Raw genomic sequence first — 24,525 nt, forward strand, 5'->3', positions numbered from 1 at the left:
CACGCGACCCAATCCTCATACAATCTCATGGCTCCATCCCATACTCACCCTCTCGTGCATCTCGCTCACGGCCAGCCTCACTCAACCTGCCACCACTTGTGCTGCAGCCACAGGGCATGCATCACATATGTGCAGTAGGCAGGGTAAGGCAAACGTCTCGTCAGCATGAAGGGGGTGCACAAGGGTGTCTGAGGGTTTGTCATGGGTGTTACCCATATTGAATTTCAGAGCCACAAACAGCACACATTATATTGACACCACCACTGCCATGTCTCCGCGAATCCTGTCCATTGTGTCCAATAATGCCCGCTCCTGGGTATCACTATGAGGACCCACCACTGATGCCACCCATCGTGTTACTGCAGAGTAGGTGCAGGTGTATTTGCAGGGCTCGTCCGCGCAGACAACTGAGAGACATCGGCGGTGTTGCCGGCTGCACCCTGGAAGGATGCGGAGGAGAAGGTGTGGAGGACAGTGGTGACTTTGCCAGCGACAGGTAAGCAGTTGGTGCTGGGGCCAGCCAGGAGCAGCTCGGCATGAAAGAGGCTGCAGATCTCCACGACTACATGTCGAGCGAATCTGCGCCTCCCTGTGCACTGCTGCTGGGAGAGGTCCGGGGAGCTGCGCCTCGGTCTGTGGACCCTGTGGCGAGGGTAGTGCCCTCTGCGACGCGTCTCTCTCTGCGGTAGCCCTCCCTCCTGCTGTGCAGGTGGGCGTGCAACCACACCGTGTTGGGGGGATCCACGTCTCTGCGGCGGACGGCGTGGACTGCGAGGCTGCTGGTGGTGGTCATGCTCTTCGTCCTCCGAGGGTGTCCACACACCACCCAACTGGCAGGTGTTGGTCTGAGGGGTTGTGCAGGGTAGGTGTGTGGGTCCTCGGACTGGGGCTGCGGTTTCGTGTCGGTCTGTCCTCTGGCTTGGCCGGGGGGTGGTGGGGGGCAGGGGTTGCCCTATGTGACGCGGTGGCCTCCTGCGTGGGTGAGGGCGCTCCCCCGTGGAGCGCACCTTGGCACCTGCCACAGGCTGCTGGCTGCAACACGCCTGGTTTGAAGGGTCCTGTTTCCCCCAGTGTGGGAAACTGACTGCTTTGAACGTAAAATCCCACACTTCCTCTTTTGACAGCTGCTTCAGCTCATTAACTGACCACAACGAGCAAGTTAAGTATTCTCAAGTGGAACCCCGCTGGCTTTAATTGCCTGCGGGATTCCCACCAGCGGGGCTTGCGCGCGCAGCCCCGCACGTCAGCGCGGTACCCGGAAGTGGCCGGGATTTCGTCCGAATCCGGTCACGTGATCGGAGATCGGGATTTTCGGGGCCCCCCCGCTGGAAACCCGCAGGTAACCCGACCCTAAAATCGAGCCCAATGTGTTGGTCTGCAGGGACAAGCTTTCAGACTGGTCTTTATCCATATTCTTTTTGCTCCCTTGAAAAATTGTTGCCTTCTTCAGTTTGAATGGTTGGCAAGCAGAGTACAATGCCATCATTCGACTCCGTGGGCCCAAAATTCCACTTTTCTTTAGAGCGAAAGTGAGGTAATTCTGGTCTAGGAGGTTGGAATTTGGTGTACAAGTCAGATATCCTTAAGTTACAACTGTTCTAAATTACATGGGAACCCTTACACATGGCATTCACTAAGTGCATTCCAATACATGTCCTTATGATGGAGACAGAATAGGATCAGGATGAAGAGGAAGTGAGTGAGGCACACAGGATAAGACTGGATAAGGCTTGGGTTACATCACTGCTATCTTTCTCTCCAACCAGTTCCACAAGGCCCGATAGACAGTGATAAAAGCATCCACTTGGTTGCACTGACTGGTTTGGAGGCTTTCCATTTGGCAAATATTCAGGACCCCCTTAGGAGCCTAACTCCCACCTCTGGTAGCATTTTCTGCACATGCCCCCAGTTTTCTGAGGCATTACAGGCTGGATTTACACAATCTATATGTCTCTTCGTATTCTAATTATCTGACCTCACAATTTACTTTAGAATTATTCCCAGTATATCATGGCGGATGCAGGTCAGTGCCCTGCCTCACTGGCAGCGCAATGATACTATCAGAAGTTCAGGCTCCAAAACTTTAACAACGCTGCTGTTTTATAATCTGTGCCCGGAGATGGGTTAAAGCACTGTAGAGCAAGGCAAATATTATCTCATGGCCTTGAGATGCCCTACTGGGTAAAATATCTATTTTTGTTTGTATAATATAAAGGATAAACTGAAATATAAAACACCGATATAAAAGCATGGAATGTAATATCCTGATGGGAAGTTCGGCAGACAAACTTCTACCTCCTGCAGATAAATCTTGTATTGATCACTAGTGAAGCCTCATTTGCAATGTTGGGGGAATTTGGTGAGGCATCATTCCCAGAATGGTATGTAGCCATAGCCCTAATCTTCTGACCTGCACTTGCTGCTGTCAAAGCTCCATGCCAGGAACACAGTTTAACAAAAGTACCCCCATTGTGTCCAATTTTGAGCAACGTACCTTCAAAAGTACAATAATGTGGTTCAGGAAAGAGCAACAAGGATAAGTCTGGGACTTAGGACTTTAAGCTATGAGAAAAGACTCCCAACATTGAATATGTTTTGATTGGTGATAGGAAAATTTGGGGGAGGGAATTTCATAGGAAGGACTGATCCAAGCCTTTAAAATGATGTAAATGTGACAAGACTACTTGACTTTGACTGTGAACGTAGAACTAGAGAACTCAGGTTTAACATTAACAAGCCTTAAGCAAGACCAGAGATTTGAAGAAATAATCCTTTCTACAGAGTAGTGAATATGTGCAAGAGATTCCCAACAAAAACAGCTAGCACCATACTAATTAACTTATTTGAATACAGCTGGATACATATTCAGGTAGGATTTAACAGTGTAGGGATAGGCACACACTGAGATGATCAAACATTCCTGGGACATGGTGGTTGCTGTCCTGTAGCAGGTGGGGGTGGGTGAAGTATTGCCTGTAGAAGATTGCCAGCCAAGGCTGAATGGAAAAGTTGGGATGGATAGACTTTCTTACTTTTGATTGATTACCTTTGGGAATGAGAGTACTCAGGCTGAATGAAGGAGTTCAATAAATGTAATAGATTGTACATGGTCAATGGAAGAAGTGGGCTTTTTCAGCTAAATGGCCTTTCTTCATTTCTTATTTTTTTATTAAAAGTTTTCTCTTTCTTGTGTTAAGAACATCTGAACCTAAACAGGATTATTCTGATCTATGCAAGGACCAAATTTCTTAATTTGCATCACAATGTCTGCAGCACCTGGATTCTAATCGATGAAGCAGATGTGAAGAAGGGAGCTCTGTTTCAGTGATGGTTGGAAAGATGTTTGTACTTTCCAAGTGCGCAAACCTGACTTACTAACTGGAAACATCAGGAATACCTTGACAAAAGCACTATGCAACATTAAATACTAAGCAACTATTTCACGGGGGTGGTGTTTCTGTATTAATGGAGTAGTTCATTCCCCCAGTATGTAATGAATTAGAAACAATCTCCTTGAAGTCATGCAGATTCTATTCAGTACAATAAAAAGATAGTGTTGTTGCAATTATTCTGATGATTACATGTACAATACAAAGAAAAAACAGTATGTCTGTCAACATTCAATTGACGTCTGTATTAATGATTTAGTTCAACTAACTGGTGAGCTTGTGAAAGGAAGTATCAGCAATGATGATGTTCTGGCATTGAAAAGTTAATGAATGCAGAGATATTGTGGTATTAGTAAAATAAACAAAAACTTACAAAATATGCTAGTTATGAGAAGGGTTACCTAAATTATCAATTTATGATATAGAGCATGGACTACAGAACTCATCATTTAGGAACAAAGGCTCCGAGTTTCCATAGGGTTCTCCCAATCTCTTGCCGTAACTTCAGCAGATCAGCAGAACCCTGGAGAATTGGCTTCAAAAAGCTATTTACACCATCTGTCCAAGGATTCCACTGATTTCTCGCCAGAGAACCCCTGTCGAGATTCTAGACAAAAATGTTTATTTTCTGACATCAATGCACAAAATGACAGTATCCCATTTATTTCAAAATATTTGTTCCTCTGTCCATTTTTATTCATTATTATTTACTCCCTCGCCCTCTTTGTTGATAGGGTTATGCACCACTATTTGGTCAAGATCAAAAGGTCAGACAGCTGATTGGTTCTTAATTCTATATAATGCCATTCTTGAGTTGGAAGTTTGCAAGAGCAATCTCAGCTGACTCAGTTTCAGATTTCCCTCGGCTTCTAAAAAGGGTGTTTGTACCATCTCCCTTAACATGAAACCCATAGGGGTAAATTTTCATCTTCACTACACGGGCGGTAATTTGATGGAGTGGATTTCCCACCTGTTGTAGAACCCTTCCGAATTCCATTCCAATGATTTCAACTAAGTGACAATCGGGTAGATTCTATAATGGGTTACTGCCCATGGGGTGAAGATGGGCAGTGTATAATTCCAGTGGGATCAGCTTGCCAATAACAATGCTCACAAACTTCATTGTATGAGGTTATATTTCAATTTCAATTTCAATATCAGTCCATCTCACTATGAAATATATAATTTTACAATGTCACTGTTTATGGACAACCTTAAAGGATCAATCTTCAGAGACAAGTTTTCTTTCACTAAATTAAGATAACACTTGGAGGAACCAAGTGGTATGGTGGTTTTGCACACTAGTATGCAGGGACTTTTATCATGCATCTAAACCTTGCTGCTACATCTAACCTTGAAGTGTTCAATGTTGACATTGAGTGTTAAAAAAGGGAAAATATTCTATTCCACACTCTGATCATTTTTGTCCTGATTTGGATCAAAAATTCACTAAATGTTATGCATATTAATATTTTATTTCTGCTGCATCCAAAATCATATTGTAAAAATTATCGCAGTTTAACATTTACCACTAGTTTTGACAATAGAAATTGAACACTGACAATACTGAATAGTAAGCCTTATGCCAGTTCTGATTTGTCCTTTAAACTGCCAGCAAACTGGCAACATCTGTGAAATCACACAATAACACGGTTGCCAAGCTAAAGATTAACAGTAGCTAAAGCATTGCATTTATGATAATACATTCATCTGAGAAAGTATTATCCAATTTTACACTGGTTATACTTAGTATAATTGTTTTTGGTATCCAGCTCATATTGCATTAAAAATGTCTATCTTGTTCCATAATTTTATATTACAAAAATGTTCCCTTCTGCCCCAGTAGCAGCTGTTTGGCAGACATTTTTAAAATCCCCATGCTGGAACAAGTAGGCAAATTGATGAGAGGGTTTGAGCCAAAAAGATAATACATTGCACGACCATGTCAGAGAACCCCAATTAAAGTTTAGCTCTGTAACTTCACAAAGTTTTCAACATAAGCAGATTTTAAAATGTAGATGTAAAATTAATTATTTTATTTGGCTAATGTTATGAATGGAATACTCTGTGGAATGTAGAACTTATTCCATTTGTTGAGGAATTCCTTAAAGAGTCAGTTTTGTCACTCCAATTATCAGGTATTACTCGATATTATTAAAAGCTTTGAAGTTGCAAGAATGCAGGAATGTATGATTGTACAAATATGTGATTATAGTGTCTTTTAGATCAATCAGATCCTACAACCAGAGACCACTGTACCTTCAACCAACCAGATTGTATGATTTGTATCAATTGGGGTTAATTGTATTCAGGTGGTAGGTATTGATTGGGGACTTTCTTGGTTCCTTTTATAGGAGAGCTTAGGTGGCCCCACATCCCATGAGGTGTGGGGTGTGAGCCAGTGGAAACTCTGTGAATGAAGGCTTGGAAGCAACTAAAGACCAAGCTCTAGTATTCTTTCCTTCACCACATGGCTATTCAATTTTAACACCAGATCCCAGAATCATTTCTTCAACTTAATTTCTGATTGACAATTTTCCAAAGAACATCTTGACTTGCAATCACCATGACAATTCTATGTTTCTCCCTTGGCTAATCCTCTGCCCAGCATCCACCGTCCAACTTTAGGTCACAGTGCCATTGTTTCCCACAGATCCTGGCTTTGCTCTCCATTGTCCCTCACACTTCAAGGCTGCCACCTCTCTATCACTTGCCACTTGCTCTCCACTTGCCTGGATGAGTGCAGCTCCAACAACACTCAAGAACTTTGACAACATCCAGGACAAAGCAGCCCGCTTGATAGGGCACCCCATCCACCACCCTAAACATTGACTCCCTTCACCACCGGCGCACAGTGGCTGCAGTGTGTACCATCCACAGGATGCACTGCAGCAACTCGCCAAGGCTTCTTCGACAGCACCTCCCAAACCCGCGACCTCTACCACCTAGAAGGACAAGAGCAGCAGGCACATGGGAACAACGCTACCTGCACGTTCCCCTCCAAATCACACGCCATCCCAACTTGGAAATATATGGCCCTTCCTTCATCGCTGCTGGGTCAAAATCCTGGAACTCCCTTCCTAACAGCACTGTGGGAGAACCTTCACCACACGGACTGCAATGGTTCGAGAAGGCGGTTCACCACCACCTTCTCAAGGGCAATTAGAGATGGGCAATAAATGCTGGCCCCACATCCCATGAACGAATAAAAAAAAAATCACAGACTTTACCACTGTTGTGACAGTAAGCATTCAGAAAGCCTGGGGCAGCGAAGCGGCACCAAAGTGCATCCCTCTCTACAATATGAACATAGATTTCAGCTACAACAGTGATATCACTGGAAAAATTATAGCATCAATCCTTTAATTTTAAGACTATCAAAATGTTGGAACTCTAAGTCGGGCTCCTGGTCTTGACAGCAGGTGAGAGGAGGAGAGAGAGAGAGAGAGTGAGAGAGATGCTAAGGCAAAAACAGAAACATAGACATATAGCAGGAAAGGGAGAATACATAAGTGGAAAGTAACATTCACACCACATCTCCAAAAAGAGAGAGTCTAACCACCTGCCCTTGAAATTCAACGGCATTACCATCGCCGAATCCCCCACCATCAACATCCTGGGAGTCACCATTGACCAGAAACTTAACTGGACCAGCCACATAAATACTTTGGCTATGTTAAGTTAGGAGTTTAGGTTAGAATTAGCATTAGAAAGGATGATGGGAAAATGTTGTTAATTGTATACTGGCTGAAACTGCAAGGCATAATGGGTAGTATGGCCAAAAAGACTAAAAACATACTGTCAGCAGCTTTGGCCGTAGCAGTCCGCATAAACATGTTTTGTATGAAACCTTGAAACAAGAACACTGCACACAGAGTGGTAATTGGAAACCGTGAAGGCCGGATAAGAGGGGGGTTGTAAACCTGACACTTCTGCACGGAAAAAGCTTGATGTAACAATGTAATCGGGAGAAGTTTTGGCCCGCCAAAACTTCTCCCTGCAGCTGCTTGAAATAAAGACCTGTTTCCATGCAAAGGCTCTCCTGACTCATCTCCAGAATTGTGGTGACCACTAGAAGCTAGTGAAAAAGTGCGGAGGGAATTCTGCAGACCAGAACGGGCTACAAGAGCAGGTCAGAGGCTGGGAATTCTGCGGCGAGTGACTCACTTCCTGACTCCTCAAAGCCTTTCCACCATCTACAAGGCATAAGTCAGGAGTATGATGAAATACTCTCCACTTGCCTGGATGAGTGCAGCTCCAACAACACTCAAGAAGCTCAAAACCATCTAGGACAAAGCAGCCCACTTGATTGGCACCCCATCCACCACCTTACACATTCACTCCCTCCACCAACAGCGTACTGTGGCTGCAGTGTGTACCATCTACAAGATGCACTGCAGCAACTCGCCAAGGCTTGTTCGACAGCATCTTCCAAACCATCCAGAAGGACAAGAGCAGCAGGCGCATGGGAACACCACCAACTGCACGTTCCCCTCCAAGTCACACACCATCCTGACTTGGAAATATATTGCAGTTCCTTCATCGTCGCTGGGTCAAAATCCTGGAACTCCCTACCTAACAGCATTGTGGGAGAACCTTCATTACACGGACTGCAGCAGTTCAAGAAGGAGGCTCACCACCACCTTCTCAAGGGCAATTAGGGATGGGCAATAAATGCTGGCTTTGCCAGCGATGCCCACATCCCATGAATGAATTTAAAAAAATGTGGAGTGGCATACAGAGGCGAAAGGACAAAGAAAAGAAGAGAGACATATGGAGAAAAAGAGAGTATGAGAAGCATACAGAGATTTGGAACATACAAGAGAGAGGGGAGACACAGTAAAGGACTGCATTGGAGGCAGTTCAGAAAAGGTTCACTTGGTTGATTCCGGGTATGGAAGGGTTGTCTTATGAGGAAAGATTGAACAGGTTGGGTCTATACTCATTGGAATTTAGAAGAATGAGAGGAGATCTTATTGAAACATACAAGATTCTGAGGGGACTCGTTAGGGTAGGTGCTGAGAGGATGTTACCCCTCATGGAGGCGGAGTCATTGAATACATTCAAGGCTGAGTTAGACAAATTTTTGATCAGCAAGGGAGTCAAAGGATATGGGGAAAAGGCGGGAAAGTGGAGTTGAGGTAAAAATCAGATCAGCCATTATCTCATTGAATGGCGGAGCAGGCTCGAGGGGCCGAATGGCCTACTCCTGCTCCTGTCACTTATGGTCTTATAGGACAGACTTACGCAACGACAGAATCAGGGAGAATAGAGAAAAACAGAGGTGCGGGTTTAGGCTTTTCACCCCCTCCCCTTGATTAAGGTGCATCTTCGGCAGGGCAGGACTTCCATCCACCTCTAAGTTGTCCCCTGACCTGGCCATATTTCTGGCCCCAGGGTCATTTATATATGAGCGGCGGGCTCCCTGGCCACTGATGGGGAGTCATGCCAATATGGGGGTGGTGACTTGCTGCAGCAGGCCTCGAGAGGCTGATACAGAGGAAGAAAGAAGTGACCAGCGAGCTGCCAGTTTTATTTATTTATTTTTTTTGCTTAAATGTTTCTAATTTCATTAATGGGGCCTGTACACGACAGTGCTCAGAGAATACTTGCACAGTCCACACTTCAGTTTTTCCTTAAGGCTCCACCCACTGATCACTGAATGCAGTCCCTGTGTCCAACATTCCAAGAGTACCAACTTGCACACAGTTTACCCTGACAGGACTGGACCACCCAAACTGGGAAGGGGGAATGCAGTGGTCCACACCGCCAAGTTGTTTTTCACTTCCACCCCTGCCTCAGATCTGCTGATAAAACAATGAAGGCAGGGGAGGCAGAAAGTCTAAGCTACAGAGTTCAATTAAGAAAAGTGTTTGTGAGGCATACAGAGGGAGAGGAAAAGGCAGACAGAAAGAGTTGAATATAATCAGGACAGAGACAAGGAGACACAAAGAATTAATATGTGAAACTAGCAGAGAGATTGATACCTGGAAAGAGAGAAACAATTTTGTTTTAATTTAAATTTCTTTTTATCTGAGCAATGCTATGGAAGATCAAGTAGTTCCTGGCATAAGCTTACAGATTCATACTGCCAATGCTTGTTATAACAAATTATCCATAAAAAAAATGTCATATTACGATCTGCTCTCCCTTCCCCAATAGCAGGTGTTTGGCAAACATTTTACAATGCTCATGCTGGAATGAATAATAAAAGTCATGAAGGCATTTCAATCTAAAACAGAATATATTCCACCACTGTATTATGGAATAACTGGAATTTGTCATAAAATGTTCATGTTTAAAAACAAAATTTTGACATCTGTTCAGCAGACCAATTGATGCACACTGTGTACCTGGAACCAGAAAACCCCCAAGACGGCCTTGTTTTTATATACCCACTGTGCAGCCATACTAAGCCTCACATCAGCAGTGATCCCTAGACTACCCTTCGAATCAACTAACCCCCAGCTTTCACTGCCCACTCAACCTCTTAAGGTGCCAGCTATCATGCCAACCCAGTACCCAGCAAGAGTCTTCAACCTCAAATGAAGTCCCTGGCAAGCAAAGGCCATAGACCTGAAATTCCAATTGGGCCCTGGCTGAAAACAGATAGAACTGCTGGGTGGAGGCCAGAAAATGGAACGAAACCAGGTACCGAAGGGATTTCACCCCATATTTTTCAGTTGGCTATTTTTCCAGTTGGGGGCATGGTGAATCTTTTGGTCGCTTACTCTACATCAAGGGGACGTGTCTGTGGGGAGTTCCTGGGTTACTAGATTGATTCCTAGGATAAGAGGTTGTCCTATGAGGAGAGATTGAGTAGAACGGGCCTATACTCTCTGGAGTTTAGAAGAATGAGAGGTGACCTCATTGAAACATACAAGATTATGAGGGGGCTTGACAGGGTGGATGCTGAGAGGTTGTTTCCCCTGGCTGGAGAGTCTAGAACATGGGGGCATAGTCTCAAGATAAGGGGTCGGCCGTTTAAGACTGAGATGAGGAGGAATTTCTTCACTCAGAGGGTTGAGAATCTTTGGAATTCTCTACCCCAAGGCTGCGATAGATAGATTTTTGGACTCTAGGGGAATCAAAGGATCGGGTGGGTAAGTGGAGTTGAGGTTGAAGATCAGCCATGATCTTATTGAATGGCGGAGCAGGCTCGAGGGACCATATGGCCCACTCCTGCTCCTATTTCTTATGTTCTCATGGTTACTCCACACATTGTGCTCAGTACGCCCTTTAGAGGAGTGCCAGTCCCAGCTGAGATCTGGGGGTAAATTTCCCCCCAGCCCAAAAGGGAGCGGGGCGGGGGGGAGATTTTCGAGTGTGAAACCTGGAAGGTAAGTGAGCACAGATTGCGACCTTAATGAAGCCCATCAATTGTATTTTCAGATTTCATGCCTGGCAGCCAGCCTGACTGACAGGCTGTCGGGCAGGAAGGCTTGCTCCAGCAGGCCGCAGCCGGGGATCAAAGGGAGGGAGGGAGGGATCATAGGCCGGGGAGAAGATCGGGGGTGGGGGGGGACTGAGGAAGAGATTGGGCGGCTAATAAGAAGATCAGGGGTTGAGAAGAAGATCGGAGGTCGCTGGAGGTCGGGTGAAGAGTCGAAGGTAGGTGGAGGTCCACCATTGGGGGGGACGGGGAATGGGCCGATCGCGAAGGTCCTGACGGCCAGGTGAGCTTGTTGGTCCTGGATGAAGCACTTCTGCTCCTCCGGGCCCACAAGCAGTGCAATAAAGGCACTCATTTCATGGCCCTTTCCACCGGCTTTCACCTGACTTTCATCGGAAGCGATGGGAAACACGAACAGGTAAGGTTAAATTCATTTAAGTTTTCCAATACACAAAATATTAAGTACCACAATTATTTCAATGAAGTACATTGCCCTTTTCAGTATTGGCCCGACGGCTTTAAGTGTGGGCGGGACTTCCTGGCGACTGTTCTCCACAAGCAGACAAACCTGCCTGGGTTTAACCCAGAAGCAGGTGCATTGGGGCCGGGATGCAGTCCTGCTCTGAAAACAGATTATTTTTACTCCCCACCCGCCCCGACACACCCGTTTTTGGGGGTAACAATGTATGTGCCTGCGTGTTCAGTGCAACTTATCACGCAGCATGTACTCTGTTATTCTGAGTGACCAAATAGTTATTTTAGAAAAAGATTTTAAATGATTTAATTCGACTTATATTATATCCAGCAGGGAGTTATGAAACACAGAACTTATTCCACTTATTTCTGATACATTCTGTCAAACTTTACTTCCTGAACTTGGAAACTTGACATTAACTGGTAATTTTGAGCTAATCCAAATGTAATTTTTAAACATTAATCCCACCTCTAAAATGGATGAAGGAAGCTAAGAGTGGAAGAAAGAATCTAAGTAAAGTTTGTTTTTTAGGAAAATTATGGCATAGAAAAGATACATTAGGTTTGATTAGCAAAAAAAGGACAAAGAATGGGAAGGGAGAATATGTAACAACAGAGTAAGTGGAATTAAAGAATTCTTTTTTCTTTAATTTTAGTTAAAATTGTACATTATGTTCCTATTTTAGTCACTTTGGGTTAATGCTACAGTAGTAAAATTACTCCTAACATTTTGAGTACTTTACCACTATAATAAAGGAATGTGTTCAAAGGTCACCGTGCATGAGCTGAAAACTCACAGAACTGGCCAGCCCACAAACATAAGGATTTCCCTGGACCTGCTGACAGGGTTTAGGGAATGAAAACAGGAAGAAACTGTGAAAACATCGTGTGAATGTAACTCATTAGGAGCATTCTTATTCCCAGTGGTAAACAGAGGGCTAAAGAACCCTCTGTACAAAATTATGAGGGGCCTAGATAGAGTGGAGAGGAAGGACCTATTTCCCTTAACAGAGGTCAATCACCAGGGGGCATAGATCTAAAGTGATTCGTAGAAGGATTAGAGGGGAGCTGAGGAAAAAATGTTTTCACCCAGAGGGTGGTGGGGGTCTGGAACTCACTGCCTGAGAGGGTGGTAAAGGCAGAAACCCTCAACTCATTTAAAATGTATATAGATGTGTACCTGAAGTGCCGTGACCTACAAGGCTATGGACCAAGAGCTGGAAAGTGGGATTAGGCTGGGTGGCTCATTTTCAGCTGGCATGGACACGATGGGCCAAATGGCCTCCTCCTGTGCCGTAAATTTTCTATGATTGTAACCCTGTGGAATCGCGTGAAATCCCTTTCAAAACTAACTTCTGGACATCAGAGAAAAATAAAAAATAACACACCAGGAAAAAAGCATTACAAAAAGGGTTAGAATGTTATGGGAAGCAGATTCAAAGCAAATTATCTTTCACACCTCCCCACCTCCCGCTATCCATCCCTGCAGTGATCTGCTTTTCAGTCTGTCCTCTTGGACTTGAAGAAAAATAGCTTCAGAGAAACACTTTAAGGGTTACTTCTAGAGCTATTTAACTATCTCTTGTGTCCTTGTGTAAAATAGGAAAAAAGTAATAGCGTCCTGGGTTTTCTAACACTGCTTTCTCCATAATTTAATCAGAGATAGTAAAATTGGATTAGCTACCCTTCGCTTGCTGAGATTAGAGATTAATTTTATTCAGTTTTCAAACATATGCTGTTGAAAACATTGCAGTGATATTGATTATTCCCCAGACAACAGAAAACAACAAAATATGTTGCTGAATCGGAAATTGTTTTGCAAAATGCTCACAGTGATAAGGCCTTTGTGAGCAGTCAGTGTTCGTGATCTGTTCAGAGATGAATTTAGGAAGCAGTTGTTGGCATTTCTACATTAGCAAAATGATCTTGGAATTCAAATTAGAAAATTTCTTGGATGAATGCTTCATAATCAAAATTACTAAGGTTTTGTTATGAAGTGTAAATAATTAAAGTAAATAAAACAGTGATTATTATTATATTCTCCGTTTCATGATTAAACAACTAAGCAATATTACCTAATGGGATATTATGCAAACAAACCAGGACTTTACCATGCCAATCTCATGTTCTGGCACGAGGAAAAGATGTGAGGATAAAATAATTGTTGGCATACATATCTCCAAATACTCACCGTGAAAGTATGTGTTCTTCTACTGTGCATGAATAAAAAATAAAAATAAAGAAAATATATTGCAAAGGAATACCATTTATATTTTGAATGTGTTGGTTGCTCATCAGTATTATGTGGCTAGTTTAACTCAATAGGGACAGAAGATGTATGCAATCTATGATCATTTCTTAATGCTACACCATATTTTGCATTTAAAACTGTTTTGATGTTAATCTCAAAAGTAGAAGAGAAAAGAATTGGTGGTCAATATTTTACTACTAATGAAGAAAATGTTTGAAGAAGTTAGTTGTATTTTTAGTAAAGTATCAGCGTAGACATTAAAATATATATTCAAATGACTTCCATGGGAAACAGAAATACAGCTGAAAGAAAAGGGACGTGAAGAGGAATGCAGTGTGAAACAAATCTCGAACAAGAATGTTCAGAGTGAGTAAACTAGGAGTTTGACAACACTGTGATGATAGCCAATCACTCCATTCTTATTTTCTTCAAATAGTGAACGAGATTCAAGTGTGCCTGAATTGCAGTGAAAAGTCACTGCAGAGATTTCCATCTGTCTATGAATGTCAGATCCCAATAAGCACAGATGTATTTGTTGATGAAACACTCAAGACACTCATCATCATTTCTAAACAGAGTGCTTTAAAACATGGGTTAGCAAAGTCTTCATGAACAGAACCTAAAATAAGAACAGAATCTTAGGGAAGCCAGAAAAGCAATATCCCTAATCAATTACGGGCCTCATATACATCAACATAACCTTACAACACCAATGCCTACAAAATCTTTTTTAATGACTAAATCTGTATATCTTTTTTTAAAAGAAAGAGCAAACTTGCATTCATATAGCACCTTTCGTATCCTTAGGACATCCCAAAGCACTTCACAGCCAATGAATTACTTTTGAAGTGTAGTTACTGTTATAATGTAGGTAAATGCAGCAGTCAATTTACACACAGCAGAGTCCCTCAAACAGCAATGAAATAAATAACCAGTTAATCTGTTCTGGTGGTGTGGGTTGAGGGATAAATGTTGTCCAGGATACCAAGAAAACTCCCCTTGTTCTTCTTCAATTGTGTCTTGGGTTCTTCTACATCCACCTGATCAGGCAGATGGTGCTTTGGTATCCAAAAGACAGCACCTCCAACAATGCAGCATTCCCTCAGTACTGCACTGAAATGTTAGCCTAGATTACGTGCTCAAGTCCTGGAGTGGGGCTTGAACCTACAACTTTTGACTTAGACATGGGAATGCTACCACTTGAGTCAAGCTGACACTTGTTACTTGACAAAAATAACTTGGGCAATAAACACAAGTGCATGGCAGATAATGACTGTTGCAATCAATTTATGTCCATTGTTCAACTACAATCTCTCTTGTTTTTTTCATTCATATTTGATAGGTCACAGTTGTGTCTCAAGCTTTGTGTCTCATTCTTTCAGCAACATATTTTACAAGGATAAATGTTTATAGCAAAAAGCCCTAGGCTAGGGAACTTGAGGGGAAGTTCAATTGTTCAGAACTGAAACATACTTTTAACTGAAGAAATTATGTATAAATATGCTGCATCCAAAAATGATGCATCCTAGGTTGCTGAGGGAAGTAAGGGTGGAAATTGCGGAGGTACTGGCCATAATCTTCCAAACATCCGTAGGTACGGGGGTGGTGCCAGAGGACTGGAGAATTGCAAATGTTACACACTTTTTCAAAAAAGGGTATAAGGATAAACCCAGCATCTATAGGCCAGTCAGTTTAATCTCAGTGGTGGGGAAACTTTTAGAAACAATAATCCGGGACAGAATTAACAGTCACTTGGACAAAGGTGGATTTGATTAGGGAAAGCCAGCACGGATTTGATAAAGGCAAATCGTGTTTAACTAACCTGATAGAGTTTTTTGATGAGGTAACAGAGAGGGTAGATAAGGACAATGTAGTTGATGTGGTGTATATGGACTTTCAAAAGGCGTTTGATAAAGTGCCGCATGGTAAGCTTATCTTCAAGATTGCGGCCCATGGAATAAAGGGGCAGTAGCACCTTGGATACAGGATACAGAATACAGAATTGGCTAAGGGACAGGAAACAGAGGGTAGTGGTGAACGGTTGTTTTTTGGACTGGAGGGAGATGTACAGTGGTGTTCCCCAGGGATCAGTGCTGGGACCACTGCTTTTCTTGATATATATTAATGGCTTGGACTTGGGTGTACAGGGTGCAATTTCAAAATTTGCAGGTGACACAAAATTTGGAAGGGTAGTAAACAGTGAGGAGGATAGTGATAGACTTCAAGAGGATATAGACAGGCTGGTGGCATGGACGGACACGGGGAAGATGAAAATTAACACAGAAAAATGTGAAGTGATACATTTCGGTAGGAAGAACGAGGAGAGGCAATATAAACTAGAGGGCACAATTCTAAAAGGGGTACAGAAACAGAGAGATCTGGGGGTATATGTGCACAAATCGTTGCTGGTGGCAGAGCAGGTTGAGAAAGTGGTTAAAAAAGCATACAGGATCCTGGGCTTATTATAAATAGAGGCATAGAGTACATAAGTATGGAAGTTATACTGAACCTTTATAAAGCACTGGTTCGGCTACAACTGGAGTATTGTGTCCATTTCTGGGCACCGCACTTCAGGAAAGATGTGAAGGCCTTAGAGAGGGTGCAGAAGAGATTTACTAGAATGATTCCTGGGATGAGGGACTTTAGTTACGTGGATAGAATGGAGAACCTGGGGTTGTTCTCCTTGGAACAGAGAGGGTTGCAAGGAGATTTGATGGAGGTATTCAAAATCATGGAGGGTCTAGACAGAGTAGATAGAGAGAAACTGTTCCCATTGGCGGAAGGGTCAAGGATCAGTGGACCATAGATTTAAGGTGATTGGCAAAAGAACCAAAGGTGACATGAGGAAAAACTTTTTTTATACAGCGAGCGGTTAGGATCTGGAATGAACTGCCCGAGGGGGTGGTGGAGGCAGATTCAATCATGCCCTTGAAAAGCGAACTGGATAAGTACTTGAAAGGAAAACATTTGCAGGGTTACGGGGAAAGGGCGCAGGAGTGGGACTAGCTTGATTGCTCTTGCAAAGAGCTGGCGCGGACTCGATGGGCTCAATGGCCTCCTTCCATGCTGTAACCTTTCTATGATTCTATGATCTCAAACTTCTTATCAATTACAAAAACAAACATTTACTACACCAAGCTCTAGTTCAGATGCTTACTGAACATCAGTGAACAACACTAAATAATGAGGGAATGTCTATTAGCAACTAATTGATTATAGTAACCATCAAGGGCTACACAAACACAGACAGCAACTAAAGCAGGTTTGAATGTGCCCATTAATAACCTGTTCATGATGGAAAATGGGGCCAGGATTCATTGCCACTTGCCAAATTATGGGTTCATGGTAAAAAACCAGATCTACTTCAGGGCTACAACTAGTTCAGTGCCAATTCAGACATATGAAGCTGCACTGCCAGCATAAACTGGCAATGGACTCGTAACCTGAATCCCTCACATTATTCCTCCTCAGCTCCCTAAGTACTGATCATAAACTCTGATGGCCAATAGATAAATAGAAAGCGGATTATTTTTAAAGCTATCTGAATGTGCTTAGCCTTAGCTCGTCTGCTACATAGATAAATGCTGCTCATATAATTTAATTGAAAAGAAATCAAATAAAAGAGCTTTCTCAGCAGTATTAATGGGGCAGCACCACAATCTTAGCTGGAAAGAACCAATCACTGAACTGAGATTATGGAAATGGTTCTCAGCACAGATAAATATTCAAACAACACCAAAAGAATAACTATTGGGAGAAGCTATATGTTAAATTCAGGATATGAAGGATTACAGTACAAGCAGGAGAGATGAGTCAAGGGAAAGACAGGTAGAACAAGGAAACTCAAATGGATAATCAGAGCTGTAGAGCCCATCTGAGAAAGTAACAATAATTAGATAAATGAGGCAGGTAAGTTCTAGGTCGAATTATGTAAGTGAAACATTATTTAAACCTATATATCCAGAAACTGAAGGGGAACTGAAAAGCAGCACTAAGCAAGTAGAAAATGTGAATTTAATAGTGTTGCTTTAGTGAAAGAAATGCAGGGGTAAGTTTAGCAAGGGTGTGTTTTTGGCACAAAGCTTTGCTCAGTGGGAGTGCAGATCAGAGAAGGTCACCATGCCAGATTCAGGGAGCTCCGATATTTAACTCTACAGTCAGTTCTCCAATCCATGCTCCAGTGAAGTGAGCTCCGCGATGAGAGCACAGCCTTGCAAAATTTACCCTGTAAAGCCAGTAGAGTATACATCTCCAGAGATTATGGTGAGGCTTCACAATGCATTGGCCAGACAACATCTAGAGTATGGTGTTCAATTGTGATCACCATGCCACAAAAACATACATGTGATAAAGAAAATACAGAATGGGTGATTTTAATTCTGGGGGCACAAGCAAACAGCGAACTGCCTAACCTCCCAGAGTGCGAGGCCCAGGAGACCCAGGCTTCATTTACAAGACCCGACTCTGACTCTCCACTGAAGCTGACGGAAATGACATCACCACTGGCGGGAAGGAGTCAAAATTGATAGGACGTCAGGCTGCCGCCAGTGACCAACAGAAGTGTTCAGCGGCCAGATAAGTAACAATTAGTGGGGGGTGGGGGGAGACGGCGTCAGCAAGTCCACGATTGGGGTTGGTTTGGGGTGGGGGGCGGGGTGGTGGAGGGAATCTTGGGGCAGGAGAGGCCCAAGCTTTTCTCATGGGGCCAGAAGGAACACTCCTAGCCCACAAGGAACCTTTAAAGATTAAAAAAAGATCACTTACCTGGGCCTCTTGTGGCCAGGATTCCAGCTGCTGCCAGGAGCTGGCCAGGGCTTCTCCCCATACTGTTTGCCCACTCCCAGGGCCTATCTGCAGGTTGACTCAGCCTCTGAGCTGGCTGATTTTGCATTTTTAGACACCTATTTTATCATCCATTACAAATAATACCATTCCTCTAACTAATTTAATGCAATAATTTTACAAAACATTGGGGGTGCATTTCTGCGCGGGTCTTGACTCGTCCACCGTAACTACAGCAGAAGAGCCACAGCAATTCTAGAAAAAAGGCGTAAAAAACTTAACAGTGGGAGAGTCCCCATGGAAATTCATCCCCCTTTTATCCTGCTAGCTCCATTTCTTGCTCATCCTCTTCTCACAGTTACATTTCCGTGATGCCAGTAATGCACTTATCTCTATTTCCAAAAGTTCACTCCTAATTCAAACTTAGCCTTCTAATAGAGAATTCAACACTTAGTGTTGTGTCTGCAAGATTGGGCCATCATTAATTTTTTCCCCATCAGTTCAGACTATTCAAAATATACAATTAACTTTTGTGTAGGCTCAGTAAAACATAATGAATGATCACTGAACTGGGATGCAGTAATGTTTTCCTGCCTTAATGCATGTATTATAAAGCCCTACAGTCTATCAAGCGTTGGTGGCACGTTACACCCCTGGAATCTTGTATTCAAATTCACTTTAATGTAGGAAGATGATTAAAAGGATTAAAGATATGGATGGCTGAGCCAAGATACAATGAGTTCAATTATTCTGAAGGTACACATTAGCTTATTAACAAATTCTGCTGCTGAAGTCATTTGACTCAGTCACTGACTGTGCAGTTGTATTACTGGATGGATAATGGAAAACATCCTGTGGTATTATTGAAATTTCTTATCAGTATTTAATAGTTTGTCTCATTTTATTTGTTAATGAAGAGTTGCCATGTTCAACGAAAGCAATGAAGTGAAGAGTATGCACATTTTCAATGTCGTCTAAACTGAATTCAACGTGTCCAGTCGGTAGCTGCAAAGATATAAAACTATTTTTCAGCTATTCAGCTTTGGATGGTCAATGGTGATTTTTGTTTTGGGCATGGGCAGAACGTCTGCCTTCAGATCTAACTAAAATATTGGCCCTGAAATCGATTGTCCATTTTGGTGGTCTCCTGCCAAAATCCAAGCCAGAATCAGTGGAACAGCCACACAATCTGCCAGGACCTGGATACGCCAAATCTCAGACTTGTGACAAAGTTTCCTACGACTTGTTTCAGAAAAGAGCATATGTTCACCCCAAACAAGACCACTGATATGAAGAGGTGATGGTGAAGCTTCCTTAACTGGAAGTTCCCACTTCCTCAGCCTCAAAGGGACTGGAGGCCAGTATGTCTGAGCGAGATGAGGTATAGTGATGAGTGGCATTGGACCCCTACCGGGGGATGCCCAGGCTGGGATTGTGGCCTGGATCCCCAAAGATCGGGAGAAGAGAAATTATTTTTTAAAATTTTTCTTTTAATGAGGCTTCAGACACTGGGTACTGCTATGGCCACGATCTGCAGCTTTCTGGGGGGACCCAGCTACCACCCCCCACCCCCCCTGAAATCTGAAACTGAACTCTGATCCTTATAACAAATAAATCTACATTTAGAAAATTACACTGAACCCCATGTAAAGAAATTTTGTTTTGTTTCATTTGATAAACAATGACCCTTGACATTGCTGTTGGCATTACACTTAACACAGGAGGCATACGCACAATAGTTGCCAGCACGTCGGGAATACACATAATATTTGCTTACTATCCATCTTAAAAGTGCTGTTTGTAGAACTTGTAGTGCAAATCCTCATGCAATAAACCTGCAGATTAGACACTTAATAGTGAAGCACTCCATATTATAATAAAAAGAGAACAAACAAACTTGCATTTATATATCATCTAACAAGTCCTCAGAACAAATCCAATACATGTCCTATTCAATGAAGCAGTTTTTGAAGTGTAGTCACTGTTATAAAAGTAAATTTGGCAACAAAGAAAATCCCACAAAACAACAAAAGAGATGAATGCTCAGTTAAATTATTATTTTTTGTTTTTAGTGGTGTTGGTTTTGTTTCCATAGTTTACTCATCACGAGAATGACATTCAAAGCTCTACCAGCACTGTACTTAGCATAAAAAGGCCAATATGAGCAGGAAAGGGCTGCATGTTAACACGCAAGTCCTTCTGCTGCATTACACAGCTGATCTTCCATACCGGCCACGGCTGGCTGGTAATGATTTTGGGGTGAGATATTGTCAGAGCTATGCCATCTCCTTCAGGTCTTCCTGACAGAGATGGCACAGCTCTGTCACTATCTTTAGCTATTTGTTTTCCATGATAAGACTTTGGGGTCAATTTTAACCCACCCTACTTGGCGGGAATGGGATCAATTTTATTTACTTTAAAATGGAATATTTCAACTTACTTCCACGACTCATTTCCACTATAATGGTGCTGGCCACCATTTTAACTGCTCACTCCATTTAGGTAGCTGAGGCGCCCATAAGAAACAGGCAAGAGTCTAAATTTAAGCAAATTGTGTCCTATTATGTCAATGGGATCCCGCTTGCATTTTAACCGGGCCTGAGTGTGGAAGCCACCATGGATTTCCCGCCAGGCTGAAGCAAGTCTGTATCTGGTCTACAGATAGAAGAGATCCTCCAAGGTAAATGGAAAAACTTTCCCCTGTGAGACAAGGAGGAGCAAGAGTGCTTCTTTGAGCCTTACAAAGAAAGTTGCAATGTCCCTATCCTTGGACTCCCACCATTCCCTCTCCGGAGTCCCTCCCGGATACTCCTCCGCCCGACTTACCTGCTTGGCAGTGGGCCTTCCTTTAGTGCTGGCCGTCGGCCGCCGGCTCCCACAACTTTCTCTCCCACCTGCCAGCCAACTGCCACTTCCTGCCAGTTTTGGGCGGGCAGCATGTAGCTAAGCCCCGAGAGATTAAAAAAATCCTCGGCTCAAACTTTTTGCAATGCCCCACCTCCTGTTCAACCAAATCTGATGGGAGTTAAAATTGACCCCTTGGACATAAGCAGTTTTAATATGGCAGAAGGTTGCCTGAAAGGAAGCAGTTTTCCCGGACAGCCTATCCCGGTTTAACCGGGGCGGATTGGAGGTCGGTTGAGTAACCCGCTCTCAAGAGGCGGGTCGGTAATTATAATATGTTAACGAGGCTCCGTGCCTCAGATTTTGTCAGCCATTTGTATTTAATGCCTCCAGCAAAAGGGAGGTAAGAACTGATGGATCCAGCAGATAAGTGCTTTTCAAGAACTTTTTGAGGGCCAGGAGAAGCAGGAGTGCTTCTCCCCAGCTCCCCAAGCAAACCTGCCATGATCTTCAGAACCCCCAAGATCTGATCTCTCTCCCTCGCAATTTCTCTCCCTTGTGATCTCTTTCCCCATGCGCTGCCACCACCCGCTCCCCCCCCGCAATAATCTCTCCCTCCCTCCTCTCGGCTGCGGCCTTGTACTATAGGCTTGAGAGGCTGACCGGCTGCCGGGCGGGAAACAAAGTAGAAATATTCTAATGCGGTTCTCCCATTAGATTCAGCAGGACCACCACCTTCCCCATATTGACAGGCCCCCGCTCCCTCCCCGTTAATATTGGGGCCAAGTACTCATTCAGTAAAGCAGCAGAAAGGCTGAAAAAGACATACAGCTGTGAAAGGAGTCAGACAGCAGCAGACTACAAGAGGAGAACCTTTACCTTGATCGGGGAGACTTCCTGCTTTTAATGCAAAGTAAAGGGCCCACCAAAGTGGGCTAGCGTATGTGTTCATTTTTGTAACAGTGCACAAACAGAAGTTAAATTGAGTAATTTCCATCATACTCAGTGTTCTGTAAGGTTTATCTACTGTGGAATAAAGTAGTTTACAAACCAAACCAAATAACGCCTTGTCAAGTTTTAACTGGGTCCACCTTCGGAGAGATTAAAGGCAAATATGGGCTCAAGACACAGCGATCTGGTCCAGGTCATAAGAGAGTTTCATTGTTAACTAGGTCCCAATACCATGCTAGCAGATATAGAGTAGTGCGAGTGAACTTCTGTAAAAAAAAAGGCAAGCAACCAGACCACTTAAGGGAGTGACTGACACCACTGAACCCGAGCAGATATCCGTTACAGAACCAGAATTCCTAACAGACACATTTATTCATTATTCTATTTGACACAAAGGAGATTTCAGGAGTAATTTTCAACTTCCCCAGCTGCAGCTGGCTGGTGACCTGGCCGAGTAGATGAAAATCAGGTGGGTAATACAACAGGCGGGCGATCCACTCTGCCAGGTTCCTGCCCAGCTGGTGAAGTTGAAAAGTACCCTCTAATCTGACCTGGCTCACTTGTTATCTGTGACATGTGGGGGGGAAGGGGGTAAATATTCCAGGCGACTGGTGCTGTCTGCTTTCAGCCACCTCCTCCCCTGCCTAGTGCGCTTGGTGCTTTTGAAGGGAAGTGGGGGTGGGATGACAGCATCAATTATATTCCTTCTTCTTTAACTCCTTGCAGCACAGCGTGCTGCCCTTGGCTTGCAAAATTGCCTTTCCCCATACTGTATTACCCAATTTTGCTTCATAAATATCTGTCTTTGCTTTCCTCGTGATACTTCAGGTGCACAACTGTCTCCTAATTGTAGTTTACAACAGATTAACAGGATTAGTGCCTCTTCTATTTCCTTGGCTTGCCCACTAGGTGGGAAATGCAGCCCAAAGATTGAGAGTAGTAAAATCATGTGTAAAGCAAACAGACTTTGTTGCTCCCAATTAGCGCTTGATTAGTGCACAAACAGCAATTTCTAGGCTGTGGTGACTTCAAATAGTTCCTTACCATCACAAGTAGGCAATGGGTGATTCCACCAGTGATTCTTCTCACACGTCAAAGGTTCCTCATGGCTCATTGTGTAACCAGATTCACAGCTGAATGCGACAGTGGAACCTATCGAGAAGTCCTGCCCATAACGATACCCATTCACTGGGATACCAGGATCCATGCAGGAATATGTATCTACTGTAACACCTGCAAGAACAGAAAGGGAAACATAAAAGAAGCAAAACAAAAAGACTCACACTGCTCATCTAAAATTGAATATTTTGTTTTGTTATATTCACAACAGCTACGGATTCGTTTGTAACACATAGGGGCAGATTTTTGCTCTGAAAATAACGGCGAGGCAAATAGAGCTCACTGTTATTTCTGTGCATCTGGTACAGCAACTTCTGGCGACCGCGCATGTGTAGTCAAATGTGGCACTCCAGAAGTTGCTCTAACAGATGCCCTACTCCTCCGTAAGCTTTGCAAGAACTACATCTCGCCAGCTGACTTGCCGTTCAGATGAATGGAACAGCATGAAGTTGCTGAACTGCCCTGATGGAGACGAACTAATCTCGCCATAAAAAGGTATGTCAAGTTTTTTTTAAGTCTAAGCACATTTTTAACAGTGTGGTAAATTTTAATTACTGCCAAACAACCTCTCTCGCACTGAAAATAAACTTTTACAAATGAGGAATCTCATTCCTTCAGATTTTAATTGTTGCTGGACATTTAAAACAACATTGTTTTTTTTTTACTTTTTCTTTCTGTTTCTTTTATCTCTGTCTTTTAATTCAATCTTTCTTACCCTCTCTTTATTTCGCTTTCTGCACCTGATTTGACATTGAATTCACTATTCTAACTTATACCTCCTGGTTCTGACTCTGCTCTGCTTATTAACATGTTTCAATCTGATTGGTTAAGGGGATAGACAGTTGCTTGCCCTGTTCACACAGGTCCCAGCTGCCCTGGAGAGGGCGCCACACTGGATTCAACACCTCCTGAGAGGAACTTGCTGTCGAAAAAAAACAAGGAACGTTTATGGGCAAGCACAAGTCTAACGAGTGGCGGGCAATATAGCTACCACGAGAAGAGGGCTAAAGGGAGTACTTACTCTCATAATGAATCTTGAAACCAATATTAGAGCGACTGTTATCAGTTGTAAAGAGAAGATAAAGGTAGTTGGTGCTGCTGAAGAGAAATTGAGGAACCTGTGTGCCATTGAAAGAGCCAAGTAGCGTGGACAGAAGATTTGGGCCGTCATGAATTTCCAGAACGTCATAATTAACTTCAGTCTGAAACCTATAGGCAGAGAAATTTAAATTCATCTGCAGGTCAATACTAGATGGTCAAACAAGTTTAAGTGCTCAAGAGTTACAAGTCAACCTCTAAGCAGGCATCATCTAAGGATACTT

General features: G+C 43.2%; 1 protein-coding gene across 1 annotated transcript in view; it reads right to left on the minus strand.

Moving 5' to 3' along the window:
- The window catches only part of csmd3b (CUB and Sushi multiple domains 3b), a 1,733,930-nt gene that overhangs the window by 393,185 nt on the left and 1,316,220 nt on the right, over window positions 1-24,525 (minus strand). Inside the window, exons 17-18 of the mRNA XM_067976258.1 lie at window positions 24,225-24,412; window positions 23,129-23,317 (exon numbers count right to left, since the gene is read on the minus strand). Coding sequence (XP_067832359.1) covers window positions 23,129-23,317; window positions 24,225-24,412 — 377 coding nt within the window. The remainder of the gene's footprint in view (window positions 1-23,128; window positions 23,318-24,224; window positions 24,413-24,525) is intronic.

Source organism: Heptranchias perlo, chromosome 3 (genome assembly GCF_035084215.1).
Source record: "Heptranchias perlo isolate sHepPer1 chromosome 3, sHepPer1.hap1, whole genome shotgun sequence".
In the NCBI taxonomy this organism is placed as follows: domain Eukaryota; kingdom Metazoa; phylum Chordata; class Chondrichthyes; order Hexanchiformes; family Hexanchidae; genus Heptranchias; species Heptranchias perlo.